Raw genomic sequence first — 24666 nt, 5'->3', positions numbered from 1 at the left:
CAGTACCCGCTCTTCAGGTCCATCGACAAGAAGTACTTAACGTTAGAGCCGATACAGTGTTTCGTCGATGCGGGAAAGCGGGTAGAAATCCTTCTTCGTTATGCTATTCAAGCGGCGGTAATCAACGCAGAATCAAAGTTTGCACACTTTGTACTTCACCAAAACGACTGGTACCGCACAGGGGCTGCTCGATGGCTGGATAACATGCATCACGCTGCATTTGCTCAAGTTGGTCACCTATGGCCTGGCGTTCTCGCGGTGATACTGTCCAGAAATCGGCGCACATTTTTATCAAGCCGGCGCGGCGCGAGGTCCATGCGGCGCTGCATCTAAATTTTCACAAGGTTCGAGAGAAGCCTCCTTCCCCGCGCGAGAGAGCATTTAGCTTTGTACGCGTCGCCCGTCACCCTCTTTCTCAGCAACCGGCGATGACAGGGATTCATCAGTCCGGAAGATGTGAGATGTCTCCAGAAAAGTCTACGGGACCTAGCCAATGACCACGCGTGGCTCGACGGGAGGAAAAGGGAACGCCCTTACCAGCGAAATTAAGTGTGTGTGTGTGCGCTAGCCTTAGCGCGTCTTAACGGATAGACGCGGCACGCTCTATTTATGAGGCCGCGCCGCTTGTGTAGTCAGTCAGTCAGTGATTGCGGCGTGTTCGCCTAGTGCTTCAGCTGGACTCCGCGGATCACCCGCTGCTGGCAAGCCCACGGACCTGCGTGGGAGCAGCGCTCGTCTTGCATGGCAACCACATCGTGACTCTCGAGGCGTCGGACTGAACAGTGCCCGGTGAACAATTTGGTGTTTGTTTATGTGACTTTCTCGTGTTTGATCTGTGTTGTAAAGCCTTTGTGTTATTGAATACCTCTGTAGTTGCACGCTTAGCGTTTGTTTTTCTGTGAACCTCTCGTCTGTGCAATTTTAGTTTTTGTGTATTCCTCTGTATTATCTCTTGCTGTGTATAAAGTGTGTTTTGTTTGTTACTTCTGACTCCGAACCTTACTCTGCCTTGAACTGGCGAAAGCTGGGCACCAAACGGCCACCCCCTTCTGTCATTACAAGGTAGTGGAATTCCGGCTGAGCTTGCCACGCAGGTCGAGGGCCTCTCCTTTGCGACCGGAACAGCTACCCTCACTCACTCTATGGATGTCTGGGAGTGTGCGCACCGTTAAGGGCGCATCGTTAATAAGCCTTCTAATTATTAATGGGGGACAATTATTTTGGCGTCCGCGACAGGATGTTTGGTGCACTCAAGCTCAGAGGACGGTGAACGAGTCGGAAGAGTTTATGAAGAGGTCGTAAACAGTGTAACAGCAGAGCGATAGCGGGAGGTACCACGCCGAAGCTGTTGTGATGGTCCATTGAGCTGAGCTATGTATTAGCATTAGGCAGTTCAGATTGAAGATGAATTTTAAGCAGATTATTGCGTTGGGCCTAAAGAAAGGTCTTAAAGGAGCTGAACTGCGAGAATGGGTGGACCGAAAAAAAAGGGAGGTTCTAGAACAAGCTAAGAAGGAAAGAAAAGAGGCTGAGAAAGAAAGAAAGAGGCAAAAAGAAGAGAGAGAAAGGCAAAGGAAGCGAGACGGGGCAGAGAGGCAATGAGAAGAAAGAAAAAATGGCTCAGGAAGCAGGCAGAAAAAGAATAAAAATTCTTAAAAGAGAGAGATATCCTTCTAAAAAAGCTGGCTGAAGTTGGGCGTTTAAAAAGTATCACCGAGCCTCCGGAGGTTACCTTTCCCTATATTAGGAGGTACAGCGAAACAAGCGATTCGTTGACTACTAGAGGTGCTGTGGAAACTAGCTCCAGAAGGCAGAATGAAATTGTGGAACAGCATGTTCCTGCAACAGAAATTTCAGAAGGAGAGGACTTAACTGGAGCTAAGATATCTCAGGATAGAGAGAATGTGCCCTCCGAGGTGACAGACTGCTCAGATGCTGCGGAGATTGTCGTTGAGCCAGAAGACTCATTCCTGTGCTCTTCGCCTGAAGAGGAAGGGCAAGATACTAGCTCCACGTCGGTATGCATGAGTGACCCAGAGGAAGAGCTGTCGAATAACAGCCAGCACGAAAGCTCGGATGGAGCTGAAGCGCAAGACAGTACTCTTCCAAACATTCAAGAGCCGGTTTCGAGCGCTGGCGCGAATACCGAGGAGGTTCTTCGCACTGAGAAAGATGAGAAAACCCTTCCCACTGAGGGAGATGAGAAAGCCTTTTTCTTAGAGAACAGCAGCGCAGATCCTAGACTGATAGATTCATAAATGAAAGAAAGGAGGGCTGCATTGCGATGAAAGGGTTCAAGAAACATTTTAAGGAAGAGGATGTAACTAAAGTGGAGAATGAGCCTCCAATGGAAAATGAGCCCTGTTTCAGAGGTACGACCGAGGTAGCAAAAAGAAGGAAGAAAATTGAAGGAGTTGAGAGGATCGAATGAGTTCACAGTGTGATTCAGCTTGAGAGAAATAATCTGATAATGAATGCGGAATTGGAGCAAACTGGACCCGACAAAAGGTTAGAAAGAAACCAAAGATGAAGAGAAAAGAAGCCAATTCTGCCAAGGCAAGTGAAGTCGAGCAGGAAAGCTCGCGAAGAAAAGCAAGGACGAAGTTCCCGAAGAACTGGAAGCGCAAGCGCAAGGAGAGAAGCCCAGATGAAGAAGAGAAACGGCCGACAGGAAACCGTACTAAGCATGCTAGCGCTAGCAATCTCCACAAGCGCACGAAGGACAAGGGCCAAATTTCCAATTGGGAAGCATATTGGAGTAAGAGTAGATACAGAAGCGAGAACAAATCGCGATTGAAAAGGATCTATACTAAAAGGAAAAGAAGCCGAACTCGCGAGAGGATGAAACAACAGAGCCTCGTTAAAAACAGAGCTTGCTTACCTGAAAGGTGGAGAGGAACTGATAACCCTATTGCAAAAACCAGTGCCACTGTGAGCCAGCGCCCCAGCGCCATACCTGATTATGGTCCCAGTATGGCGCTGGACACTGGGCGCACTGGGACGCGGCATACCGGGACGCTCCGCGCTGGCGGCACTGTTCGCCTGGAAAAAAAGGCGTGGGATAAAAATTAAAAAGTAACGAAACAAGTTAGGTACATAAAAAAAAACTAAAAAAAGTAAAAAAAACTGGTGCACCAAGCGTGCCTCGAACTAAGTCCCTAGGTACATACCAATCACTAGCTCAGCACGCTAACCACTCGGCCACGCCGAGAAAGCTAGCTTCTGTAAACATTCTTGCATTTTATGTCATGACCCGCATTTATAAGGTTGGGACCATGTTTCGCAGTCTACAGGCCATTGCTACCGCTCTAACAATTGCAACTTCTTGATCATTTTAGCTTGCTGTCTGCTCTCACGACTTGCAACTAATGTTCTGGGTGCCTATGCGCGCTATTTTGTGCACTGGAATCATTTTAACATGTGGAGTTCGACATCGCTGGCAAATTTACCAACGCCGGCTCTTGGGTGGTGCTCTGCTACCGTGGGCGTAATTTTCGCTGAACACGGAGCTTTAGTAGAAGCCTTCAAGGAAAAACGTACGACCAAGCTTCAATACCGGCAAGCGCCGCAGCGATGACCCTAATTGCGTGTAACTAAACTTTATTTGAATGTAAACATTGCGGGAAGCGCTGCGATGACCGAGGGCTCGGCTGCTTGATACGCAGAGTATGAAGGAGCGCAAAAGCTTGAGAAACACGCCAAATATTATGTATTACAAGCGCTGTATGTTGTTGCTTTTTCTCTCATGGACCCATCGCTCGGTAAACTACTCTCTTCCTCGTTGTAGTTTTACTTTCTGCTGTTGATACTGGGCCGTGGTGCAGCCCAGACAACACTCGATGTCCTCAGGATGTCCTCAAAAGGCACAAACGTCCTCGCAGTTTTTCTGACGTTCTGAGGACGTCCTAAGAACGCCGCCCACAAGGTAATCCCAGAAACGTCCTGATGGAGACCTATTAAGGTCGACAGCTATTGAATGTATGGCCGATCGGTTTTTCGTTCTACATTTTAAAATAAGAAAATAACCCGTGCTGTCTATCCACTAGAATGCAAAACCTGTTAGCGATCCGGCTACCTTTTGTCGTTGAGTTTTGTCACTATTAATGCGCAGACGGAAAGTTATGGAAAAACGGCAATTTTATATCATTAATGTTTACGCAAAGCATTTACAGCCCTTAATTCCGCCCTCCATGACGCAACCATGGACCTTGACGCAACTGCCTTCTTCCGAGCCATGTTTCAAGCGAAAGCCATTATTTTTTTGCGCTTGGCAACCATGAGCTTTCTTCGAGCCGTTGGAGATATCAAGCCAAGCCAAGCTGTATTGCTGAACTTTCCGCGCGGGCAAGATGGATTCTGCAAGTGGAGGTGAGCGCTTTTTTACTATGGCAGAGAACAGGGAAAGAAATTTCCGCCGAAAAAGAAATCAGCGCGTAAGTGAGTTTTTTGAGCTGGCAGGCTGCACAGAACTTGATACAGCATCAGCCCCCTCTGGTTTATGTGAACCTGGACCCTCCGCACAAGCATGCCTTCCGCCTGATCTTGGCGATGATGTTCCCGAGCATCGGCAACGTGGTGTACGTTTGGACGATGTAGTGCGGGAAACTGTACAAGGTCCGGAGTACGGAGTGCCAAGCTTTCCGCTTCCGAACTTAATCAGGCGAGACGACGTTCAGCCCCCAATGTCATATGCGGCGTGTGCCGAAGAGGGTGACAGTGACGACGGGGACAGTGTGTTGTCTCTTAGGCATAAGCTGCAAACGTGGGCTGTTCAGTCCCGAACACCTCATGCTAATATTACATCACTGCTGAAAGCGTTGCGGACCTATAAAGCTCTTTCCTCACTGCCGTCATCTGCAAGGGCCTTGCTGCAGACGCCGAGAAAAACTTTAGATGTTTTGACATTGGCTGGAGGGAAGTTTCGCCATTTTGGCATTGAAGTAGGCCTGCGGCAGATCCTACAAAGCTGCAAAGAGGTTCCTGCAGAACTAAGTCTCAGTTTTAATATTGATGGCCTGCCATTATCTAAAAGCGCGAAAGGACAGTTTTGGACTATTCTTGGTCGCGTTACCAACTTAAAAGATGCGGCACCATTTGTTGTTAGTGTTTTTTTTGGTGACAGTAAGCCACAAGACGCAAAAGTGTTCATGCGGTGTTTCGCCAACGAAATGAAATTCCTTTTAACTACCGGACTTCCTGTAAGTACAACTGCACTTCAAGTTAGGCTGCATGCCATAATTTGTGATGCACCAGCCAAGGCATTTGTGTTGTACATAAGAAGTCATACAGGCTACTATAGCTGCACAAAGTGCAGTGTCAAAGGCAAATATTCTGAAGGCAGAGTGTGTTTTTCTACACTGACAAGCCCGTTGAGAACCGATGAAAGCTTCCGCTGCAAATTACAACAAGAGCACCACACAGGGGAAAGTATTCTGGAGGAATTTCCACTAGACCTTGTAAAGGATGTACCTCTGGACTACATGCACCTGGTTTGCTTAGGTGTAATGCGTAAGCTCTTGCTTTTGTGGATGCGTGGGCCTAAGGGAATTAGGGTAGGACGCAAGGTGCTCATTGAAATGTCGGACAGGAACATTAAAATAGCAAAATATATTCCTTGTGATTTTAACCGAAAGCCACGAAGTATGTCAGATTTAGACCGCTGGAAGGCAACCGAATTCCGATTCTTCTTGCTGTATGGAGGCCCTGTGGTGCTCTCTTCAGTACTTCCTTCCCAGATGTATAGGAATTTCCTTTCCTTGCATGTCGCCATTAACATACTTTCAACAGATGGTGTCACAGCAAGTGAAGTGAATTATGCTGAAGGTCTCCTGAAGTTCTTTGTGGAGAGTTTTGTTCAAATCTATGATCAGGAGCATGCATCACACAATGTGCATGGTCTGTCTCATCTGGCACGGGATGTGGAGCACCTTGGTACATTAAATGAGTGGAGTGCGTTTCCATTCGAAAACTTCATGTCTAGCTTGAAAGCCATGGTGAGGAAACCGGAACATCCCCTTGAGCAGCTGTGTAATAGATTAGCTGAGAAAGGGACAGTACTCTGTGCTGGTAAGATGGCAACAAGATGCCCATTGTTTGCAATGGAACATGATTCCGGGCCACTAATTTTTTCCTGTCGAGCTCCACAATTCTTAAAAGCCACATTGCCCGGCAATGTCATTCTTGCAGTTGGCAAAAGAAACAGTTGCTGCTTGCTGGCAGACGGGTCGATACTTGTTGTAGAAAACTTTGTACACTTCCCTTCGGGTGCACCATGTGTCATAGGACGGAAGTTTTTGCAACGCAGGGATTTATATTCATCGTCTTGTGCGTCATCGATACTGGGAATTTACATAGTATCGCAGCCTTCCAGCTTGATGTGTTGGCCACTTGAGGATGTTTCCCAGAAATGTCTAAAAATTTTCTTCAAGCGTGACATAACCATCTTTCCACTTCTACATGCCACTGAAGCAGTTTAGCTGCCATTCCTGAAAAATGTTCATACCTATTCTCACTCCAGATATATAACTGCAATTCTTTTTATGTATTTGCAGTGCATCATTTCGTAACCTTTTAAGCTGATTGTTACTGTGCATGTATGCCCCATAAATGTAGCTCGTGCTTTTATTTGTGCCCGCAGTCCTTTTGTGTAAAGTGCAGTGGTATTTTTGTTTGTGATTTGTATATAATAGTTTTTCATGAGTGGTATAAGTGTTATTTTACCCTTGTATTTTGTATATATGCTTGTGCATAAATCTGTTTTTCTTCCTTGAACAAGGTGGTCAATACATTGTTGTAAAATTTCCTGAAGAAGATGACTCTGTGGCCATTGTGCACAGAAGGTGGCTTTTAGATGGTTCGTGCTTCTGGCCTCCTGAAATGAAGCACATTGAAAGCCTGCTGAAAGCTGGTGCAACACCAGGGCCTGATTGGAAGGAACTGCCATGCACTACAGTCCAAGCATTCGGTAACAATCACTGTATTTGCTTGTGGCTGCGTGTTCTCTAGATGTGTGCCAATCAAGTGTTATGAATAGACATGAGACAGCAGTAGCAACTAATTGCTAAGTGTCTAACTTGTGGCAGGCTAAGCCAACAGGCACCAAAATACACCTTTTTGCCAATTTCAGGACATGCATTTTCAATGTAATGAGCACAGAACAACCAGTTATTTTTAATAGACCATATGCACAGCTGTGTTGAATTCTCTGAATCTGAAAAACAGCACCATTAAATCACGCACTGTTGCAACACTACCCAGAAAAACCACATGTGGAGTTCAGTGGTGAGAGATCAACTTCATTGGTCAAATACTGGAATGCAAGCACAACACGCAGGCTTTAATGCATATACTGCATAGAAATGTCATGGCACTGTTGTCAGAAAACAATGCATCCTTGTTATCATTAGCTTGGGAATGCTGAACATTAATGTAGCATGGACAACTGTCATCTGCGAAAGGGTAGCAGTATTTAACATTTTGTGCAAAAAATGCATTAGTGACAACTGCGTTTTGCACAAAATTTGATATCTGCCTTAATTGAGTGGCATCATTCTCCAACAGACAATTATCTATCTACCAGTCATTTTAAAGATTCAGTGAGATACTAATGGTGAATTCCACTCCCTGCACTCACTTTCCCCATAAAACGTAAACCTGCAATCCAGTTTGTCTGCTTTCTGTCAGTTCTTCCTGTGGTAAAAGATAGTTTTTCTTATTTGACACTTTCTGTTTATTGCACTTCGAGATAAGAATAAAACTTGTTAAGGTTTGCATTATGGTTTACTTTGTGAAGGTACTCTTTCATATCTGCAGATTAAGGCTAAAAGGTAGTAGAATTCACTCTAGGCATCCATAGCATTTCAGCAAAATATATTTTGAATAGAGGAATGCAAATACACTTTCAGATACGTATGCTGAAGCGCGTCAACGCCTTAGAAGATCAGAAGAGACATCCGACCTTCAAAGTGACAGCGACCGTGGACGGGGAAAAAGAAAAAGAAAAACAAAAAGATTCCTTGAGTCTGATGATGATGAGGAGGAGGAGGAAAATAGACAGCCTCCATCACCACCAATGTCTATGATCAAAAGTAATGACTCTTTTTTGCTCTTTTATTTCAGTGTTCAACTTGCTGCAAGGAAAGTGTTCATAGTTCATTTACTGAATGCACTTGCCCATTGATGTAGTGTTTGCACATCGCATCTCCAAATAATTTGCCTAGCTTGTAGAAAAGGATAGTTATTCATTTCATATGAATAACAATAAAACAGGTGGAAATTGTTCTCCAATTGCTCCATTCTGCTGCATACTGCTTTTCCTGCTCCATCCTGCTCCAAAGCACAATATTGCTCCAAAACTGCTCCAAACGGGCTGCCAGTGTTTTACTATCAAATTCAGCTTAACAGGGAAATGATAACAGTGCACTGGTGGCAAAGGTATATGAACCTTGCATTGGGCTTAATACAAATAAAATTTTCTAAAACTAGGGAAGTACGGAGAATAATAAATATTTGTTCGCAAGTAAATCTAATATGAGCTACAAGCAATTGGAGGGAATTAACTGCGAAAAATGCATTGCTCATGTGACATAGCACCTATTCCCAACCTTTTGAATCTGATAGGGAAGTGAGAGCAGCAAGTGAAGCATAGTGCAAACTGCCAGGAGCCATTAGGAAACTTGTCCGGGTGAAAAAGCTACACGAGTTGTTCTAATACTTTTGCTGCGAAAACAAGCAGGTGCTTCACCATCGAGCTTCTTTGTCAATGACAAGCATACCAGGCCCACATCAGACAAAAGCATGCTTGGAGCATTATGAGGTTGTGAATCGAAGATGTCAATCACTAGAAACCTCCTGAAGGGTATTGGAAAGCCACAGAGGGCCTGTTGCCAAGATGTTAAAAAAGCCCCAGCATCGCTCAAGCAAGAAATGAGGTATTGGCAGAAGGCAGTGAAGTAAAGAAGCTGAAGGATGAAAAGGCTATCCTTCTGTGCTACCTGCCCTCCCTGAAGGCACTACTAATCAGTGCTTGAGAATTTATCAGCACAGGCGCGGGGTCAAAAAGGACATGCACAAGATCTAGTCGTGCAGCTTGAGCACAAGGAAGTGGTAGACTCCACATTTGAATCTATAAAGTCAAAACAGGCGAAAGCTGTAGGCCAAATATGGTGTTCAGTTATGAAGCTTATAAGCATTCCATTTGCTGCTAGTCCGTTCCGAATTGTTGCTTAGATCAGCTTGCATTATCTAAAACATCTTTACATGTTTCGGCTGTTCGTCTAGTCTCTGCCTTGTCCACAGTCGGAAAAGCCCTTAACATTGCGTAAAAAGGAATCATATTGGAGATTTTGTATCTCAGGAATATAAAATGGAAATTATCATTGGTATCGAGTATGAAAATGTGCTCCAAAACTCATTTAATTGCTGCAAGGCTTCTCCGGAATGGCATTATTACTACTCGCACAGTTGCTCCAAAATGCTCGAGCCTGCTCCTGCCCCTGATAAAAATGCTTTTTGCTTTTTGCATGGACATTGGCAGGGGAGTACAAAAAGACACTTGCCCCCCCCCCCCCCCCCACCTTCCTTTCCTTATTCACTGAGATGCAATCCCTCCAAGACAAAATGCTGCCGATGCCTATGGTTGCTTGTACTACTTTGTCAGTGGATTGCAATATTTTTTGTAGCATATTTTACGTAGCATGCAATTGATGACAATTTTTATTTAACTTGTACAACATTTGATGGCAGTTTTTGAAGATATTGCATTGATCCGACGCATTCTTGACATCAAGAGATCTAATGCTGGCACAAATGTAAAAAAATTATTGAGGCCTAGTTAGTTGCCTTTAGTATTTTGAGCACACATGCAGGTAGTTAGGCGTCACTAATTGAAAAAGGATGAGAAGCTAGTATTGGTTGCTGCAGATAATTAAATCTACCATTCATACTTGCAGATAATCATTGTAGACTGTTGAGTTGGTAGGACATTTGAAAACTAGTAGTTCAAAATGATGGGATAAAGAAGAGCCCAAATTATTTAAACACTACATCCAACTGTTTCTTGACAGTTTTTTGGTGTTATTGCGTTCCAGAGAGGTGCATTCTGATTGCTGATATCTAAATTTTGAATTTATACACCATTCGGTTCCGATTCCTCAGTCGTTTATTGCTTTCTCACTGGAAGTTTTTCTTTCATAGGAGCAAGACAGAGGGTGCAAAAAAAGACAGCACAGCCGCATCGCTCACTGCTGTCTTCACAGCAGTCTGGACATAATGGTATGGAATGAAGAATAGTTTCCTGCTAGCTCTGAGTTCTCTCTTCATATTATCAAACACTATTTTGAAGCGAAAAGCTTCACTACGAGGGCCGGAGCCGAGCATTGCGTATGCCGTATGCTGCGACCGTGTGACGTCACAGCCAAGGCCAGCTGTGCAGCCCCCTCGCCAAGTTCTGCCGGCATTGCCTAGCAACGCTTAAGAGGTGTGCGACTCCTCCTTATTAAAAAAAAATTAGTCTCCATTGGCCGAGCGCTTTACCGCTGTGCCACGCCCCGGGTTGTGAAACGCTCTTCATAATTCCGCTTGTCTACCGTGAGGATGATAGCAGGATTCCGCGAGTGACAGATATTGCGATTGGCGCGCAATTTGAAAGTACCAAATACTAAAATAGTTAAGTCACTCAATTGTCTAGCTACACCTGCCTTTATCAGCAATAATTGCAGATTTGCTAAATTTTCATTAGTACATGGCTGGATTGTCATAGCAAAAAAATAGAAATAATAGCTTTTGCTATTTTCAAGCAACTCAGATGTATTTGCAGCTTGGTACCCGTATAGCTTAGCTCTTTGTTGCAAAAGGCATTGCTTCGAATTTCACCGTATGTGCAGGTGAAAGTGATACTGATATGGACAGCAGGCAAGACATTCAACTACTTAGGAGCTCTGAGATGCGGGTGCCCAGTCCTTGTAAGTATAGGTTTAAGTGGTGAAAGTAATTGCCATTAGAATATATAACTTCTGATTTCTTGGCAGGGTATGCGGCCGGTCCCTCCATGGGAGCAAAACAAGGGCCTGAGAGTATTAGTGGATGGAGGGCACCATGTAAGTACTGTGTTTGTATTGGCATACTTGATGCTTCCTTAAATTTTTGGCTTTGTCTTATTTTAGGGTCAGAGTCACACAGCGGCCATTGGTTGGAATCTGCCACAAGGTATGCTCCGTCCATGCATACTTCAATGCCCGGTGGTCACTTCAGGCCAGGTAAGTTGTTGAGAATACCAACCTTTGTTTTATTACTGACATCTCAATAATGTGCAGCATCCAGGGTAAAGTCTGGTGGGAGACCACATACCTCAAGCCCTGGTTCTTCAGTTGGCAACACTTCAAGGCCTTCTGGTAAGTGCCGTTCAATTATTGGTTTTGTTCATTAGCCGGAACTTTTGTACAAATCTGGATCACTTTGCGTTCTTATGCTATCAGGTATGTTGAGTTAGCTGGCTGACCCTTATATGTGTGCATGTGGAAATTCTTCATACTGTAAGCAAGAGTGTTTGACTAGCATCCCTTTATATAGCAGTTAAACGTAGACGACATAATTGCAGACATATACAAGCAGGAATCATATGGTTACAAATTTTCTTATATGCACATGCACTGTGTTGGCACTTAAGTCATTTTAATGTATTGTTCAGCATTTAGTTCTGATAGTTTTAAGCAAAGATGTGCACCAAAAGAGAAATTTTGGGCTTGAATAATGCATTGGATTGTACACAGCTTAATGCAGAAGCATGGGTTGTTTGGCTGGTTGGCATGTTATATTTGAAGAGTGGAACCAGAAGAAGCAGACATAATAAAGAACAAGAAAAATGATGGCACTGGGCTTGCAACTAACCTTATTTTATTACACGAGTTCTGTGGTAACAGGCATGTGAGGTAAAAATTACTTTTGAGCTCTCCACTCGGTGTCCCTCATAGCCTGAGTCACTTGGAGACACTAAACCCATAAGTCAGCTAGTCACTCCAGTGGAGGGCCCCCTGCACAATGCATACAGTAAAAGCTATCATCAAGCAGCTGCATATGCAAAAGCTCACCAAGCCTGAACTTCAATGCCTTACAATTTAATCACAGATGGCTCACACGGCTCGTGTCTTATTTCTTGACCTGTAATGCTAACAGCAGGTCTCAATTAACTGCATTTTACTGTGGGGAGGTACCACAATGTCAAGAAGTACAGGAGTGCAATCTACTTTCACATCCATGATCTTGACACAGCAGGCGAAGAAGTCTCCTTGAGCCCAACCGGTTTGGCACAGTAGTTAGGGCGCTCGACTACTATGCCCAAGGATGCAGGGTCGAATCCCGGCCTTGGCGGAAATTTTTTGTTGGAGGGGAAGAGCTAGGTGCCCATGGGTTGTTCGATGTCAGTGCACATTAAAGAACCCCAGGTGGTCGAAATCTCTGGTGCCCTCCATTCATGGCCTGCATCGCTTTGGGACATTAAACCCTATAAATCAAACCAACGAAATCTCTTCGACATAAACACAAATTGTTTTTAGATACTCTTGTTGGGGTACATTGGTCAGTTTGACTGACGCAGACTTTGCCACATGTGGAGGGATTGCATACGTTACTCCATACCTGCCATCCCTTCTGACTTGCCTTGAAGATTTTTGACCAAACTTTCTGATTGTACAATCACTGCCCTAAATCATCCGATAAGATGCCTATGCCTGCATAAAAATACTGCTTTTGATTGGTGGCAACGTGGGGGTCATTTTTTGTAGGCGGCGATGACATGCAGCAGGTGCAGCAGCAGTAGATGTAGAAGCTTCACCTTCGATTTCAACTAAAAGGCAGCCTTTCAGCACGTTTGGCATTGAAGTGTTGCCACGGCTTTGTCCTACCATCATATCATCTGATCCTCCTGTATTGCGCTCGGCCGCTTCTCTCATGTTACCAAGCTGCGCTAGCTATGCCTGATGACGGCAGTGGCGCTCTGCCGATCAGCTTGCACCAGCTGCGGAGGCATAGTGAGAACACTCAGCAGTGCCGTGCGGATGTCTTGGTGCGAACCTCTAGGACTTGTTTTTCATGCTTGCCGTTGCTGCTTGTGTGTATGTTTAGGTTTTAGGATGCTGACATTGCAGCTCATTGAACACTGATCCCCCCCCCCTTCCTTCTCTCAAAGAAAGGATCTTCTGATCTTTCACCTCGCCGCGCTGGCAGGTGTGCCACTGCCATCATGCATAGCAAATACGAGTTGGGTGGCATGTCTGTTTTTGCACTTGTTTAGCATCTTTGTCTTATGAGAAACATGCACATACCCTGCATTGCTTAGTCATTGTGCTGCACACCACATAGAGACTAAATGAGAGCACAAAAGCAACCCAATTCACCCAGTGTGTCCCAGGAGTAGTGTTGTTATCTCATCTGTAGCAAAATTGGCATTGGTCAAACTGGCCTCTGTCAATGAAAGGACCAGAGAAAAGAAAGTGTGTACATCACAGGGAAATCTGTGCCTCCTGTGTTATTGTCATGAATGTGGATTAAAAAATTGCACTCTAGAATTTTTTGTCACGCTGCCAGTGCCCAGTAAATACAGCCAGAACAAAAACTGCTCTTATCCTTTGAGGTTAAAAAAGCTAGCATAATGTTGAGTCATCTACATTTATTAGGGACAAGTAATTCAAATATGTCACTTCCAAAGCATTGCACATGAAACTGCTTGATGATACATATTTTTCATGGTTATTTAAGGGGGCTGGTGTATGCGTGTGCCTGTTGCTGGGAGATTTATCTCATGAAATAACGCAGTTTTAACTCTATCTCCTGTATTTTCTGTTTATGCTGGTTTTGCCCCTAAATATAAGTAATATAATTTGTACCAATTTTCAGAGCTCGAGCAACAAAAAATCAGGCTGCTGCAGACAATCTTGATGCGTGTTGAGCATCAGGGGCCACAGCTGGATGCTATTACGCAGATGTTGACTAGGAACATACCTGAGAGCAGCAACATGACCAGGGATGTGTTACAACAACCATTCGACGACTTTGAGTCATTTGAGAAATTTGACTCCAGCTTATCCACTGATGAAAGCATGAAAACTAGGCTGGTATGGCATTTCGTTTCCTTTTGTCGCATTTACATACCTGTTAGATATTGCAGAGTGAGTGTGAAAATAATCAGATTCCTTCATTACAGCTGCATCAGCTTGCTGGTCTAGGCGGAACGTCAGTAGGATCGGCTACAAGAAGGATGTTAGCCGTGCTGGTCAGCCACAAAGTGGCAGTCAAATTCAGTTGGCTGGGCCAGAAAGGCAAAATAAATTTTTCCACACTGAACGTTGCCAACATAATTTGCAGTAAGACACTACTACCTTTTCAGATATATTAAAATTTTATGCAGCATGCTATGGGGCAAGTTGTAGTTAAATCGCTAACCACATGAGGCGACCATTTGCGGCAACATGCCGCGCGACACTGTTGCGCGGTGGGCTGAGGGCCGCCAAAGCATTGTCGCTGTCGCTCAGGTTCTGTGTTTTTTGAAAATTTCACGTGTCGCCCTGAAACAGCTCGCAAGGCAGCCAATCGCAGAAGGCGTTGGGGTGCTCAACTTCCATTCTGACTTCTATTTTGCGAGCGAAGTTTGTTTTCCTAGTCCGGTTTGAGTGAAGAACCTGGCGACGCTTACTTTGTCTGATTCGTGCATATATGAGCGCATCGAGACAATTCAGTAAAAGCTTGGTGTGTAGTTAAAAGAAAAATTTCCAACCATTATGTTACTTCCTAATGCGAAATTTGAGCGCTGCTTATCAGCTGTTTCACCTTTTCGATAGATTGAAGCAAAGATTTCGAGCAAGACAGGTATATACAATTACAGACAGAAATTTTTAGTTTTTCACACTTATTCCATCAAGAAACACTCCACTAACAGTTTTTGGCTATCATGAAAGAAGCTTTGTGGTCGGAGAAAAGAAGAGAACGATTGAGTTATCGGAAGGTTGCGGGAAGCAGCTCGTGGGCCCATAGGAACGTTGCGCGATGGAAAGATAGCAGCGACTGACTGATGCCGCTGACGCCGCTAGTGAGTGAAGAGAGTGAGAACGGGATGCACCGTGATCCGCTAAGAGCGAGCCTGCGTTTTGGCAACCGAAGAGCACCCTCGCCGTCACGCAAGAAGAGGGGACGACTCCCTCGTCCTCTTTTTGCATGGCGGCACCAGTCAGTCGCTGCTAGCGCTGCCTCCGGCAACCCCCCCCCCTTTCCTTTCCTCGTGTTCTCCGGTTGCTGCGCGCGCTCCAGCCCCCATTGTTCGTCGTCGAGTGTACCCCCCCTCTTCCTGCGTGGCTCACGTTGCTGTAGCGCCGGCTCGAACTGGGGGATGAAAGGGGGCAGAGCTGGTTACGAGGCCGATGACGCCGACGCGGAACCCAGGAACGGGTGCCAAAGAGCTGCGCTCTAAAAAAAGGTTAGTGTGGCTAAATATCGTTGATTTTCAAAAAGAGCAGAAGAAAGTCACTCCTTGCAATGCAAGTCTGTATCGCAGTGTAGTAGCGCACCACTGCGCTGTGATTTTTTTTACGCAATGCATTACAAAAAATTTCCTTAGTGTTTTATCGTACTTCATGCTGTTTAGTGTTAAAAATGGGATATGGCGTAACTTTACTGCCCCCTGACGGAGAGACGAGGCGGCGATAACAAAGCAATGCCGAAAACCTGGCTCTGTCGCCGAGTCTCATCGCTCCCGTGCGGTGTGCACCAGCGGCAATTACAGGCGGCGGTGTCGTGCGACGGGTCGCCAAGGATTGTCGCCTCATGCAGCTAGCGCTTATTTCAACTGAAATTTAGTTCAGGCTTCTTCACGTCTTTAGTTCTTAAGGCTAGTTTGTGTCATTCAGAAAGAAATGGAATATAATTCTGCGGGACATGTAAATGTAAATAAATAAAAATGTTAAATGGCTTTCTTGCCAAGGCTTTGCCAAAATGTTCAACTGAAAATTTTATATATTTGCTCCACTTCGATTTAGCCAGTCAAGGACAATTGTAACAGCATGTTCGACATACCTTGCTTGCTTAATACTTGTGTGTGGTCATCACTTGCGCACGTTTTTTAATTTTTTGCTATGTATACAATTGCAACTTGATATTCCAGGGGCAGTAAAGCAGAATTTTGCTGCAATAACGAAGAGTGACGTCGAGAGTATCAACAAAGTGTGGCTTCGCCACTCAGGTGAAAAACTAAAAAAGCTACAGTTGAAGACTGCAAATGTTCAGCGTGAGGGTGAGTTTTCACAAAAACAGTGCAAGAAATGCGCAAGCATATGTGGTCTGGAACTGCAGTACTGGTTGTCAGGAGAGTGTGTGTGGCTAATTCAGCCCATATGGAAAGTTAAGTTTCATTAGTTTTGAGGGCAAAAATTTTGGCCATTTATATGCTCAGGAACATTGGTAATTGCAATTTAAATGTATTGTAAAGTCTACCAGGCTTTCATAAATGCCCACATTTAACTTTGATGTTAACATTGTTGCATGGAAATCATTGACTGTAAATACTGAACATGCCTTCATGTTTGGTGTATATCTAGTCTTGCAGGGTATCAGATGTTTCAATACGTACCATTATATATTAAGTAATCTGTGTTGTAGTCATGGTAGAGGAACTTTTTACGAGCTGTAGATTTAGGCAAATGCAGCTGATTAACAGTGCGCATTGCTTTTTGTGCAGAATTTAGGGCTGATTCTTCTAGCCTCTAACACATTCTAGTGATTTTTCTAGCCTCCACCATGCTGTCGGACTATTCCGAGTAGGTTCTCCCCAAGGCAGCAAGACATGCGAAGAGATGTAAATTTGAAAACATAGATGTCATTAATAAAATGTCAACACATTGGACTTCAACATTCTGTGTAACCGCATTGCTTTTTTTGTCTTAGTTTTGTCATCATCTGTGCAAATGCCGATGGTCATAAATGCTGAGATTTACTCAACACATCATCACAGGCAAGCTAATTAGCTTTACTAAACCTAAAGCATGCCATCTTGCGTATCTTGTGGGCAGGCAGGCCTATGCAGCTTATCCCCAAAATGCACTGGAAACTTCCCTGGTTGTCTCCGATGGCATTATCAGTGCATGCTGAGGCTGGCTAACAGGACATCTCTGAAAGCTTTTTGAGGATCATTTCAGTGCATCCTGAGACAACCCCTAAAATTCCCTGGAAACATCATTTGTTGTCATTTTGAGGACATCCTCGGGGCGTGCTGAGGCCGGACAACAGGACCTTTTTGCGACCTTTCAAGGATCATTATAGTGCATCCTGAGGACAACATAACGTCCTCAAAATGGCATCCTCAGGACATCCTGAAAATGTACTTGCGTTGCCTGGGAGGCTACACTCGCCTGCGATTGAGCCCGCATTGAACATTTTGGCAGTAATCATTTTGTTAGAGTGCCCTTAAGATCAGCTGTGAAGTTGGTTATGCATGGTAGCCCACATTATTCAATTCCAGCTTTAGTAGTGCGTTAATCGTCAGCCTGTCATGAGATCGAGGCGCGGCGATCGTTGTCGCTCTCGAAACGCTCGAAACGACCTATCGAAACATGAAAACACTAGAAAAAAGATACTACCTTTGTTTTCTTACAAATGTGCAACGACTTCGCAGCAAAAAGCACTTGCTTGAACAATATTTTTCATATGCCCCCCGATGGTCGATTTAAAGTACGCTGTTGCCCTGTTGGCCCCTGAGGGATGCTACTCCGGCGGACGCCGCAGGCCGCACCGGCTATACTGGGGCACTGGTACCAGTGCGGCCCCAGCGCACATATAGCGCTTCTCCCAGTGCATCGCGGATGCCAGTGACACACCCAGCGTCAAAAGGCTAATCCCAGCGTTTTTCTCCCATCGCACCAGTGCAGCCAGTGTCTTCTCGTTACTGCTCCAGTGAATATCGCAGACCTCCAGCGTGCCCAGCAGATCCAGTGCAAAACCAGAGCGAAAATCTTACTGGTTTCGCACTGGAGACGCTGGTTTTTGCAATAGGGAAGTTCCATGGAGGAGGTGCATCCCGAGTGTGGAAGTAAAGGCGAAAGTGTGCCTTGAGTTTGAGGACTGCTCACTGAGAAAAAAAAAACTGCGCTTCTGTGTTACTGATTTTTGTGTGTATCCTGACAACAGTGAAATATGTTTTGAACCTCTTTGTAGTGATATGCGAATTTTGTAATTGCAATTAGTGAAATTTGTGCAATGTATGTGCGTGATGTGGACATTTGCCCGTGTATTTTGTGAGCGCTTGCATGTGCGCGCGATGTTCGTGTCTATGGAGAATATTGTAGGACAATATTCTTTAAGGGATGGGCAGTCCCACGAAATCGGCGCACATTTTTATCTAAGCCGGCGCGGCGCGAGGCCCGTGCGGCGCCGCATCGAAATTTCCACAAGGTTCGAGAAAACCCTTGTAGGGCCGCACCCAAGGATAATCACTTGCAGGTGCGCGTCTCTGCACGGCGCTGCCACCCACCTGTCTGCTTCTGGTATTGTGGAAGCGGTCCCCCTTCTACAAGCCTGCCGCGGGTGGGGAGAGCCGACCGGACCGTCGGCGCCGGATTTGCGGGACCGTTTTAGCCCGAAGGTCATGCGTAGCGGAACGTGCTGCCAGGTGCTCGCATGTATGGCACCCTTCGTACTGGCCGGTAGCCAGCACCCAAATGACCATTCGGCCCTTTTCTTTTTACACTACGACTTTGAGCAGTGCGAAAGGAATTTTATCCTGTCTACAGATGCGACAAAAGAGCGCCCGGAGAAGCATTCAGGAGTTGACTCGGGTATTGTGCTCAGAGCGGGCAAGCCAGAAGCTCCCCTTTAATATAGCGCCAGGCCTGCAGAATGGCGGCTGGTGGATCTTTCCCTTTCCATGTCGTTGCTCGTAGAGGTAAACACGGGTGGCGCGGGGCAATGCACTGTGGAAAGGATTCAGCCAGCAGCGGCAGCGTGGATGGGGCGGCGGTGTGCGGGAGTCAAATGGGAAGAAAGCGTCCCGAGAGGAGAGGGTTCAACACCCTCACTGGGGAAAGAGTTTCGCTGTGCTTTGTTGTAATTTGTATTGCTAGCGGGGCCCTGGGTTAGAGGCTAAGGCCAACCCATGGGGCTGGGCCCATCTAGCATATTTTCTTATTGGACAGTTGATGTGTGGAGCTGGCCTCTGAAAATGACCGCCCCTATTTCTTTGTTTTGTGAAGGTGTAAAATGAGATGTGATCCAAGAGACTTTAGTCCAGTCTGAGCGGGGGCTCCATGCGTAGGCATGTAACGCGGCTGTTCTGCTTAGGCTCTAACCAGTTCGGTGGAAGAGTAAAGTAGCGCAGAGTGTTGTTTTTGTAAATTCATTTCATGTCCCAGTTTTACTCTGGTATATATGTCATGCTGTAAATATATGCTCTACCATCATCATCTTCAAGTACGCCTCCTGGTCTTCTCTACGCCGAACTACATAGCAGGAAGGGTTTAAAGAACCTTCCGAAAAGGAATGAACGACATAAATTCTACTGGCGCAGCTCGACAGGGTTCGGCACGTCTCACCTACAAGGTCAAGCATCGCACCGGCAACCACAGGCCATTCGACACGAAGCAGCGAGGAACCGTCAAGGGACGACTCTACCTCGGCTGCCGCCGACGCTGTTGGAGCGGACGCATCATCCGGGCTCTGGGCGGCAGACAGCAAAAGATCTGCGCCGGGTGAGTGGGATTTCTTGCGTTTGTTGAAGTCGGCATGGTGGTTTGTTTGTGGCGCTTATGGTTGAGACGAGGAGAATGCTAGCCGCTAAAGAAAGTGAATATAATCCTGAGAGTGAATCGAGGTCAAATCTTCGAGAGGAGCAGCAATCGCTAGAGGGCGGAGTAGAAATGGTTATTGATCAGAGTGAGGTAGTGACTAAGGAGGGTGATTACAATGTGGAGAACAGGGTACAGGCCAGCGACCAGAGACCAACATTGTCACTAGACGCGACAGGAGCCGAGACAGAGAGGATGGCTATTCGCCGAATGGAGTTAAAGATGGAAATGGAGCTAGGAATGCGTGAAATTGAATCTCGGGAGCGACTAGCCTTAAAGCAGATGGAGCTTGGGCTGTCGAGTGGTCGACTGTCACCGCTTGAGTCAGGACGGCGTGATGAGTGAATATAGGCTCAGATTCAATAACACAGTGTGCAAAAGTCCTAAAAGGATACAAAATGCCATGCGATGCTGATGTGCCACTGTGGTTTGATGAGGTGGAGAAGTTTTTCGTCACTTTCAGTGTGCCGTAGAGCAACCGAGTGCATTTAATTATGCCGGAACTGACAGAGCGAATCCGATACTTGCTTTGTAACCTCGATGGAGCGGAATGCACGGACTATGAGGCTGTGAAAGCAGCGGTTCTAACTGAGCTAAAACTCACCCCAACTGAGTACCTGGAAAGATTTGAAAAAGCAGCAAAAAGGAAGGAGGAGACATGGGCTCAGTTTGCATCACGCCTGTAAACGTACCTAGCATATTACATCCGGGCTAGAGAGGTGAACTCAGTAGGGGCGCTGACTGACCTAATAGTGTCTGATCGCATTAAGGCAGGTCTCAGCTCAGAGGGCATCAAATATGTGCGCCTGCGCGAAGGAAAGAGTTGGCTGAAGCGTAAAGAGCTATCAAAAACTCTACAGATCTTTGAGCAAGCTAAAGGTAAAGGCCGAGCTACAAAGCAGCTTACAGCGCCAGTGCAGCAAATGGGCCAAAAACAGATAAATTCCGAAAAGACATAGTAAAGTGCCATCTATGCCATGGGCAGGGGAACATTGCCAGGAATTGCCCGCATGCAACAGGAAATGAACCGCGCCTGAAACAAGGAAATGGGGTACCAAAAGAGGGTGCAAAAGGTCGTGCGGGTCGATGAGACGGGATTTAAGAGAGTTCAGTCCAGTCTGAGTTGGGGCTCCATGCGTAGGCATGTAACGCGGCTGTTCTGCTTAGGCTCTAACCAGTTAGGTCGAAGAGTAAAGTAGCTCAGAGTGTTGTTTTTGTAAATTCATTTCATGTTCCAGTTTTACTCTGCATATATATATATATATATATATATATATATATATATATATATATATATATATATATATATATATACACCTCGTGCTGTAAATATGTGCTCTACCATCATCACCTTCAAGTACGCCTCCTGGTCTTCTCTACGCCGAACTACATTAACAGGAAGGGTTTAAAGAACCTTCCGAAGAGGAACGAACGACATAAATTCTACTAGCCTCCTTCCCCGAGCGAGAGAGCGTGTAGCTTTGTACGCGTCGCCGTCACACTCTTTCTCATCACCCGGCAATGACGGTAATTCATCAGTGCGGAAGATGCCAGAGGTCACCAAAGCATTCTACGGGACCTAGCTAATGACGACACGCGGCTCGACGGAAGGTAAAGGGAGCGATCTAACCAGCGAAGATAAGTGTGTGTGTGCGCTAGCCTTAGCGCGCCTTAAGGGACCGACGCGGCGCGCTCTAAGTTTATGAAGGCCGCGCCGCTTGCGTACTCAGTCAGTAGTCAGTGACTGCGGCGTGTTCGCTTAGTACTTCGGCTGGACTCCCGGGGATCAACCGCTGCTGGCAAGCCCACGGACCTGCGAGGGAGCGGCACTCGTCTTGCATGGCGGCCACATCGTGACTCTCGAGGCGTCGGACTACAACAGTGCCCGGTGAACAATTTGCTGTTTATGTGACTCTCTCGTGTTTGATCTTTGTTGTAAAGCCTCTGTATTATTGAATACATCTGTAGTTGCATGCTTAGCGCTTGTTTTTCTGTGAACCTCTCGTTTGTGCAATTTTAGTGTTTGTGTATTCCTCTGTATCATCTCTTGCTGTGTATAAAGTGTGTTTTGTTTGTTACTTCTGACTCGAAACCTTACTCTGACTTGAACTGTCAAAAGCTGGGTACCAAACGGCTACCCCCTTCTGTCACTACAAAGTAGTTGAATTCCGGCTGAGCTTGCCACGCATGTCGAGGGCATCTCTTTTGCGACCGGAATAGCTACTCCCACTCACTTTAAGGGTGTCTGGAAGTGTGCGCATTGTTAAGGGCGCATCGGTAATAATCGTTCTAAATATTAACGGGTGACAGATACACCGTAGGAGCTTTCACGCAGCGGTCGAGGGTGTTTGTCCATGATGATGCGATGCTTTGTTTGCCGCACCTTCGACGCTGAAGCAAAGCACTCGCTGTAGCGTTCAAGAAGAGTGTGAATCCGGTCTTGTCTGTCTCGGGGGAGCACTGGGTTTATGTCGAAAATGGGCTTCTTGCCTCGGTTGAGTGCATTGTCTTCACGTTGGCTCGGTTGGATGCATTGTCTTCAAGTTGGCTGGGGCGGGTGAAGAATTCTCCGGTGTCTGCTAGCTTGTCGAGGAAAGCAATCGTCATGCCCTTGTTCAGGTGCCGGTATTCTTCGGTGAAGTTCATGACGAGCACTTGAGCTTGACCGTGACGGAATTGGGCGATGCCTTTTGCAACTCCTAGTCCGCGCTCCAAAAGCTACTGGGTGTTTCCTTCGTCGACACCTTAAGCAGTTTCGATGGCTGGTAACCACGTAGACGACGATGCTTGAAGTCGTCTTGTAAGGTATTGCTTTTGCCGTGGAGAGCTTGATGAGCTTTGAGCGGAGTTCGATGATCGCCCCATGCTCATTCAGAAAACCCATACCCAAAATCGCGTTATGCCAGCACTGCTGCAAGTTCACGAAGCTCGTAGGGTAAGTGCATACATTCACTAACTCATGCGGTGCATCGCCCGGACGGCATAAAAAGGTCTCCAGTAGCGGTGCTGAAAAGCGGGCCATCCCAAGTGGTCGTCAGTTTCTTGATCTGGGCGGCGAACGTTGCACTAACAGAATAGTCGGCTCTGATGTCAACCAAGGCGGTTACCGTACGACCATCGATAGCAACTTCAAGGTCGCTTGTTCACGTCCTCGCATTGCACGTGGGCCTTGGTGTCTGATCTCGGCTCCATTATTTATTCTTGTCACGGCCGGGGCATACTGTTGTTACTTTGCTGGGTGGCGGTGTCGGCTTGCAGTCTAGAGGGGTCATGTTGTTGTCGATGTCGTCGTATGAAGCGGTGGTGAAATGGCTGCGTCGTCGTCAGTCGTCGTCGGCGGCGGAGAATTTTCGTCTTTTCGCAGTTGAGTAACCTCATTTCCAAGGGTTATTGCCTTTAGTTTCCCACACGGGTAATAGGTGACCTTCCTCGCTTACTGTCAGCATAGTTGGGGCTTGGCAATGCAATTCGAGTGCCGTGCCGTACGCTATGAAGAGCGGTACTGACGGCTTGGTGACTCTGTCCTGCGCAAGTAGTGCTCGATTTCTTGTGGTCGTTTGCCCAGACGGGGTCGAGGGGCGTCGATGGCAAACCGCGAAGGCCGATGCTTCTGTATGGGCAGTGGCGTAGGATGTGGCCGGCCTCACCGCAATGGAAGCAGAGTGAGGATTGTTTGCCGTCCTCCAGGCATCGCACTTCTTTGGGCAGCAGAGTTCATCGCTGCTGCTTCTTGCACTGGAGCCATCGGAGCAGCTGCTACAGGAAGGCCCAGTGTCTGTTGGACTTCCTCATGGAGGACGTCCGTGAGCGACACAACCTGCGGCTGCGTTGGTTATGAGAGGAGTCGGCGCAGCTCTTCTCGAACGACCTCACGGATCATCTCGCGGAGGTCATCACCACATGTAGCTGCGGCGTTGCAGTTTGCAGCGAACACTTGAAGAGGCCGGTTGTACTGTCGAGCTCGGGCATCTAGGGTTCGCTCTATTGAGGATGCTTCTTGTTCGAATTCGGCCACGGTTTGGGGCGTGTTTCTCACAAGGCACACGAAAAGAGATTCTTTTACTCCTCGCATTAAAGGGGCCCACTAACACCTCCCGAGCATTGCTCGCAAACGATCTCAGTCGCTAGGTCATGCTGCGATACATATCTGAACGTAATAAAACACAACTACGCGCAGCACAGGTCCTGCAACCCTATTCGAAAGTTGGCGCTCTCTTTCCTTCGACTTTTGCGGTTCCGCATGTCCTTTGTGCAACGCGTCTACGTACATGCGTTTTCGAATGACTATTGGTCTGCTTCTTTGCGACATCACGCATCCATAAAACTACCACTTATGTCAAAATAATTGTAATACGCTTAACTTTTAGTTATCAAGAAAGAAAATTAGGATGTTTTGTAGTCAGAAACATTTTTTTAAAGCTTTTTTCCTTGTACTTCCGGTCTCACGCGGGCACCGCGGTAACCACGGTAACCACGGCGCGGTCGCGCGCGGGACCTCGTTTCAGTTCCCTGCGGGGCGCTTTCCGCCTGTGTATGCTCTCGTTTCTTGTGTCTCCCATGCGAAATGGACTTCGAAATCGGCTTGCGGTCTCCAGCATTAGGTTGCTGCATTAAATGCCGTGCCCCAGTGCACCGCGCCGTACGTAGTGCAGCAAAATTTCGGAGGCAACCGCTCCGTTCCCGTGTCCACCAAACCAAAATACGCACCTCGGATCGAGTCAAGGCGACAACATACGCTGGTAAGTAATGTGTTTACTAGCCCGGATATATCGCACAGATAAACGACGGTTTCGCAGGTGGAATGACTTAGTCATTGTTGTAATGTATCGATATTATGGCGGATTTTAAA

At 46.4% G+C, this 24666-nt stretch overlaps 2 protein-coding genes across 2 annotated transcripts; both read left to right on the top strand.

The window, feature by feature from the left end:
* Positions 1–4682: 4682 nt before the first annotated feature.
* LOC146171604 (uncharacterized) lies at positions 4683–6558 on the top strand. Its single transcript, XM_084586460.1, has one exon. The coding sequence runs from the start codon at positions 4683–4685 to the stop codon at positions 6474–6476; it is 1794 nt and encodes a 597-aa protein (XP_084442586.1). The 3' UTR covers positions 6477–6558.
* Positions 6559–6714: 156 nt separating this feature from the next.
* LOC146171603 (uncharacterized) lies at positions 6715–16884 on the top strand. Its single transcript, XM_084586459.1, has 9 exons — positions 6715–6964; positions 7905–8087; positions 10884–10961; positions 11163–11255; positions 11313–11390; positions 13876–14108; positions 14198–14357; positions 16148–16276; positions 16772–16884. Exons 1-9 carry the CDS (start codon positions 6877–6879, stop codon positions 16801–16803), a joined length of 1074 nt encoding a protein of 357 aa, XP_084442585.1. The 5' UTR covers positions 6715–6876; the 3' UTR covers positions 16804–16884.
* Positions 16885–24666: the final 7782 nt, after the last annotated feature.

Source organism: Amblyomma maculatum, unplaced genomic scaffold (assembly GCF_055883805.1).
Source record: "Amblyomma maculatum isolate TAMU_Amacu unplaced genomic scaffold, ASM5588380v1 scaffold_19, whole genome shotgun sequence".
Taxonomy (NCBI): Eukaryota; Metazoa; Arthropoda; class Arachnida; order Ixodida; family Ixodidae; genus Amblyomma; species Amblyomma maculatum.
The sequence above is the reverse complement of the archived record's forward strand: the minus strand, read 5'-3'. Positions and strand labels throughout refer to the sequence as shown.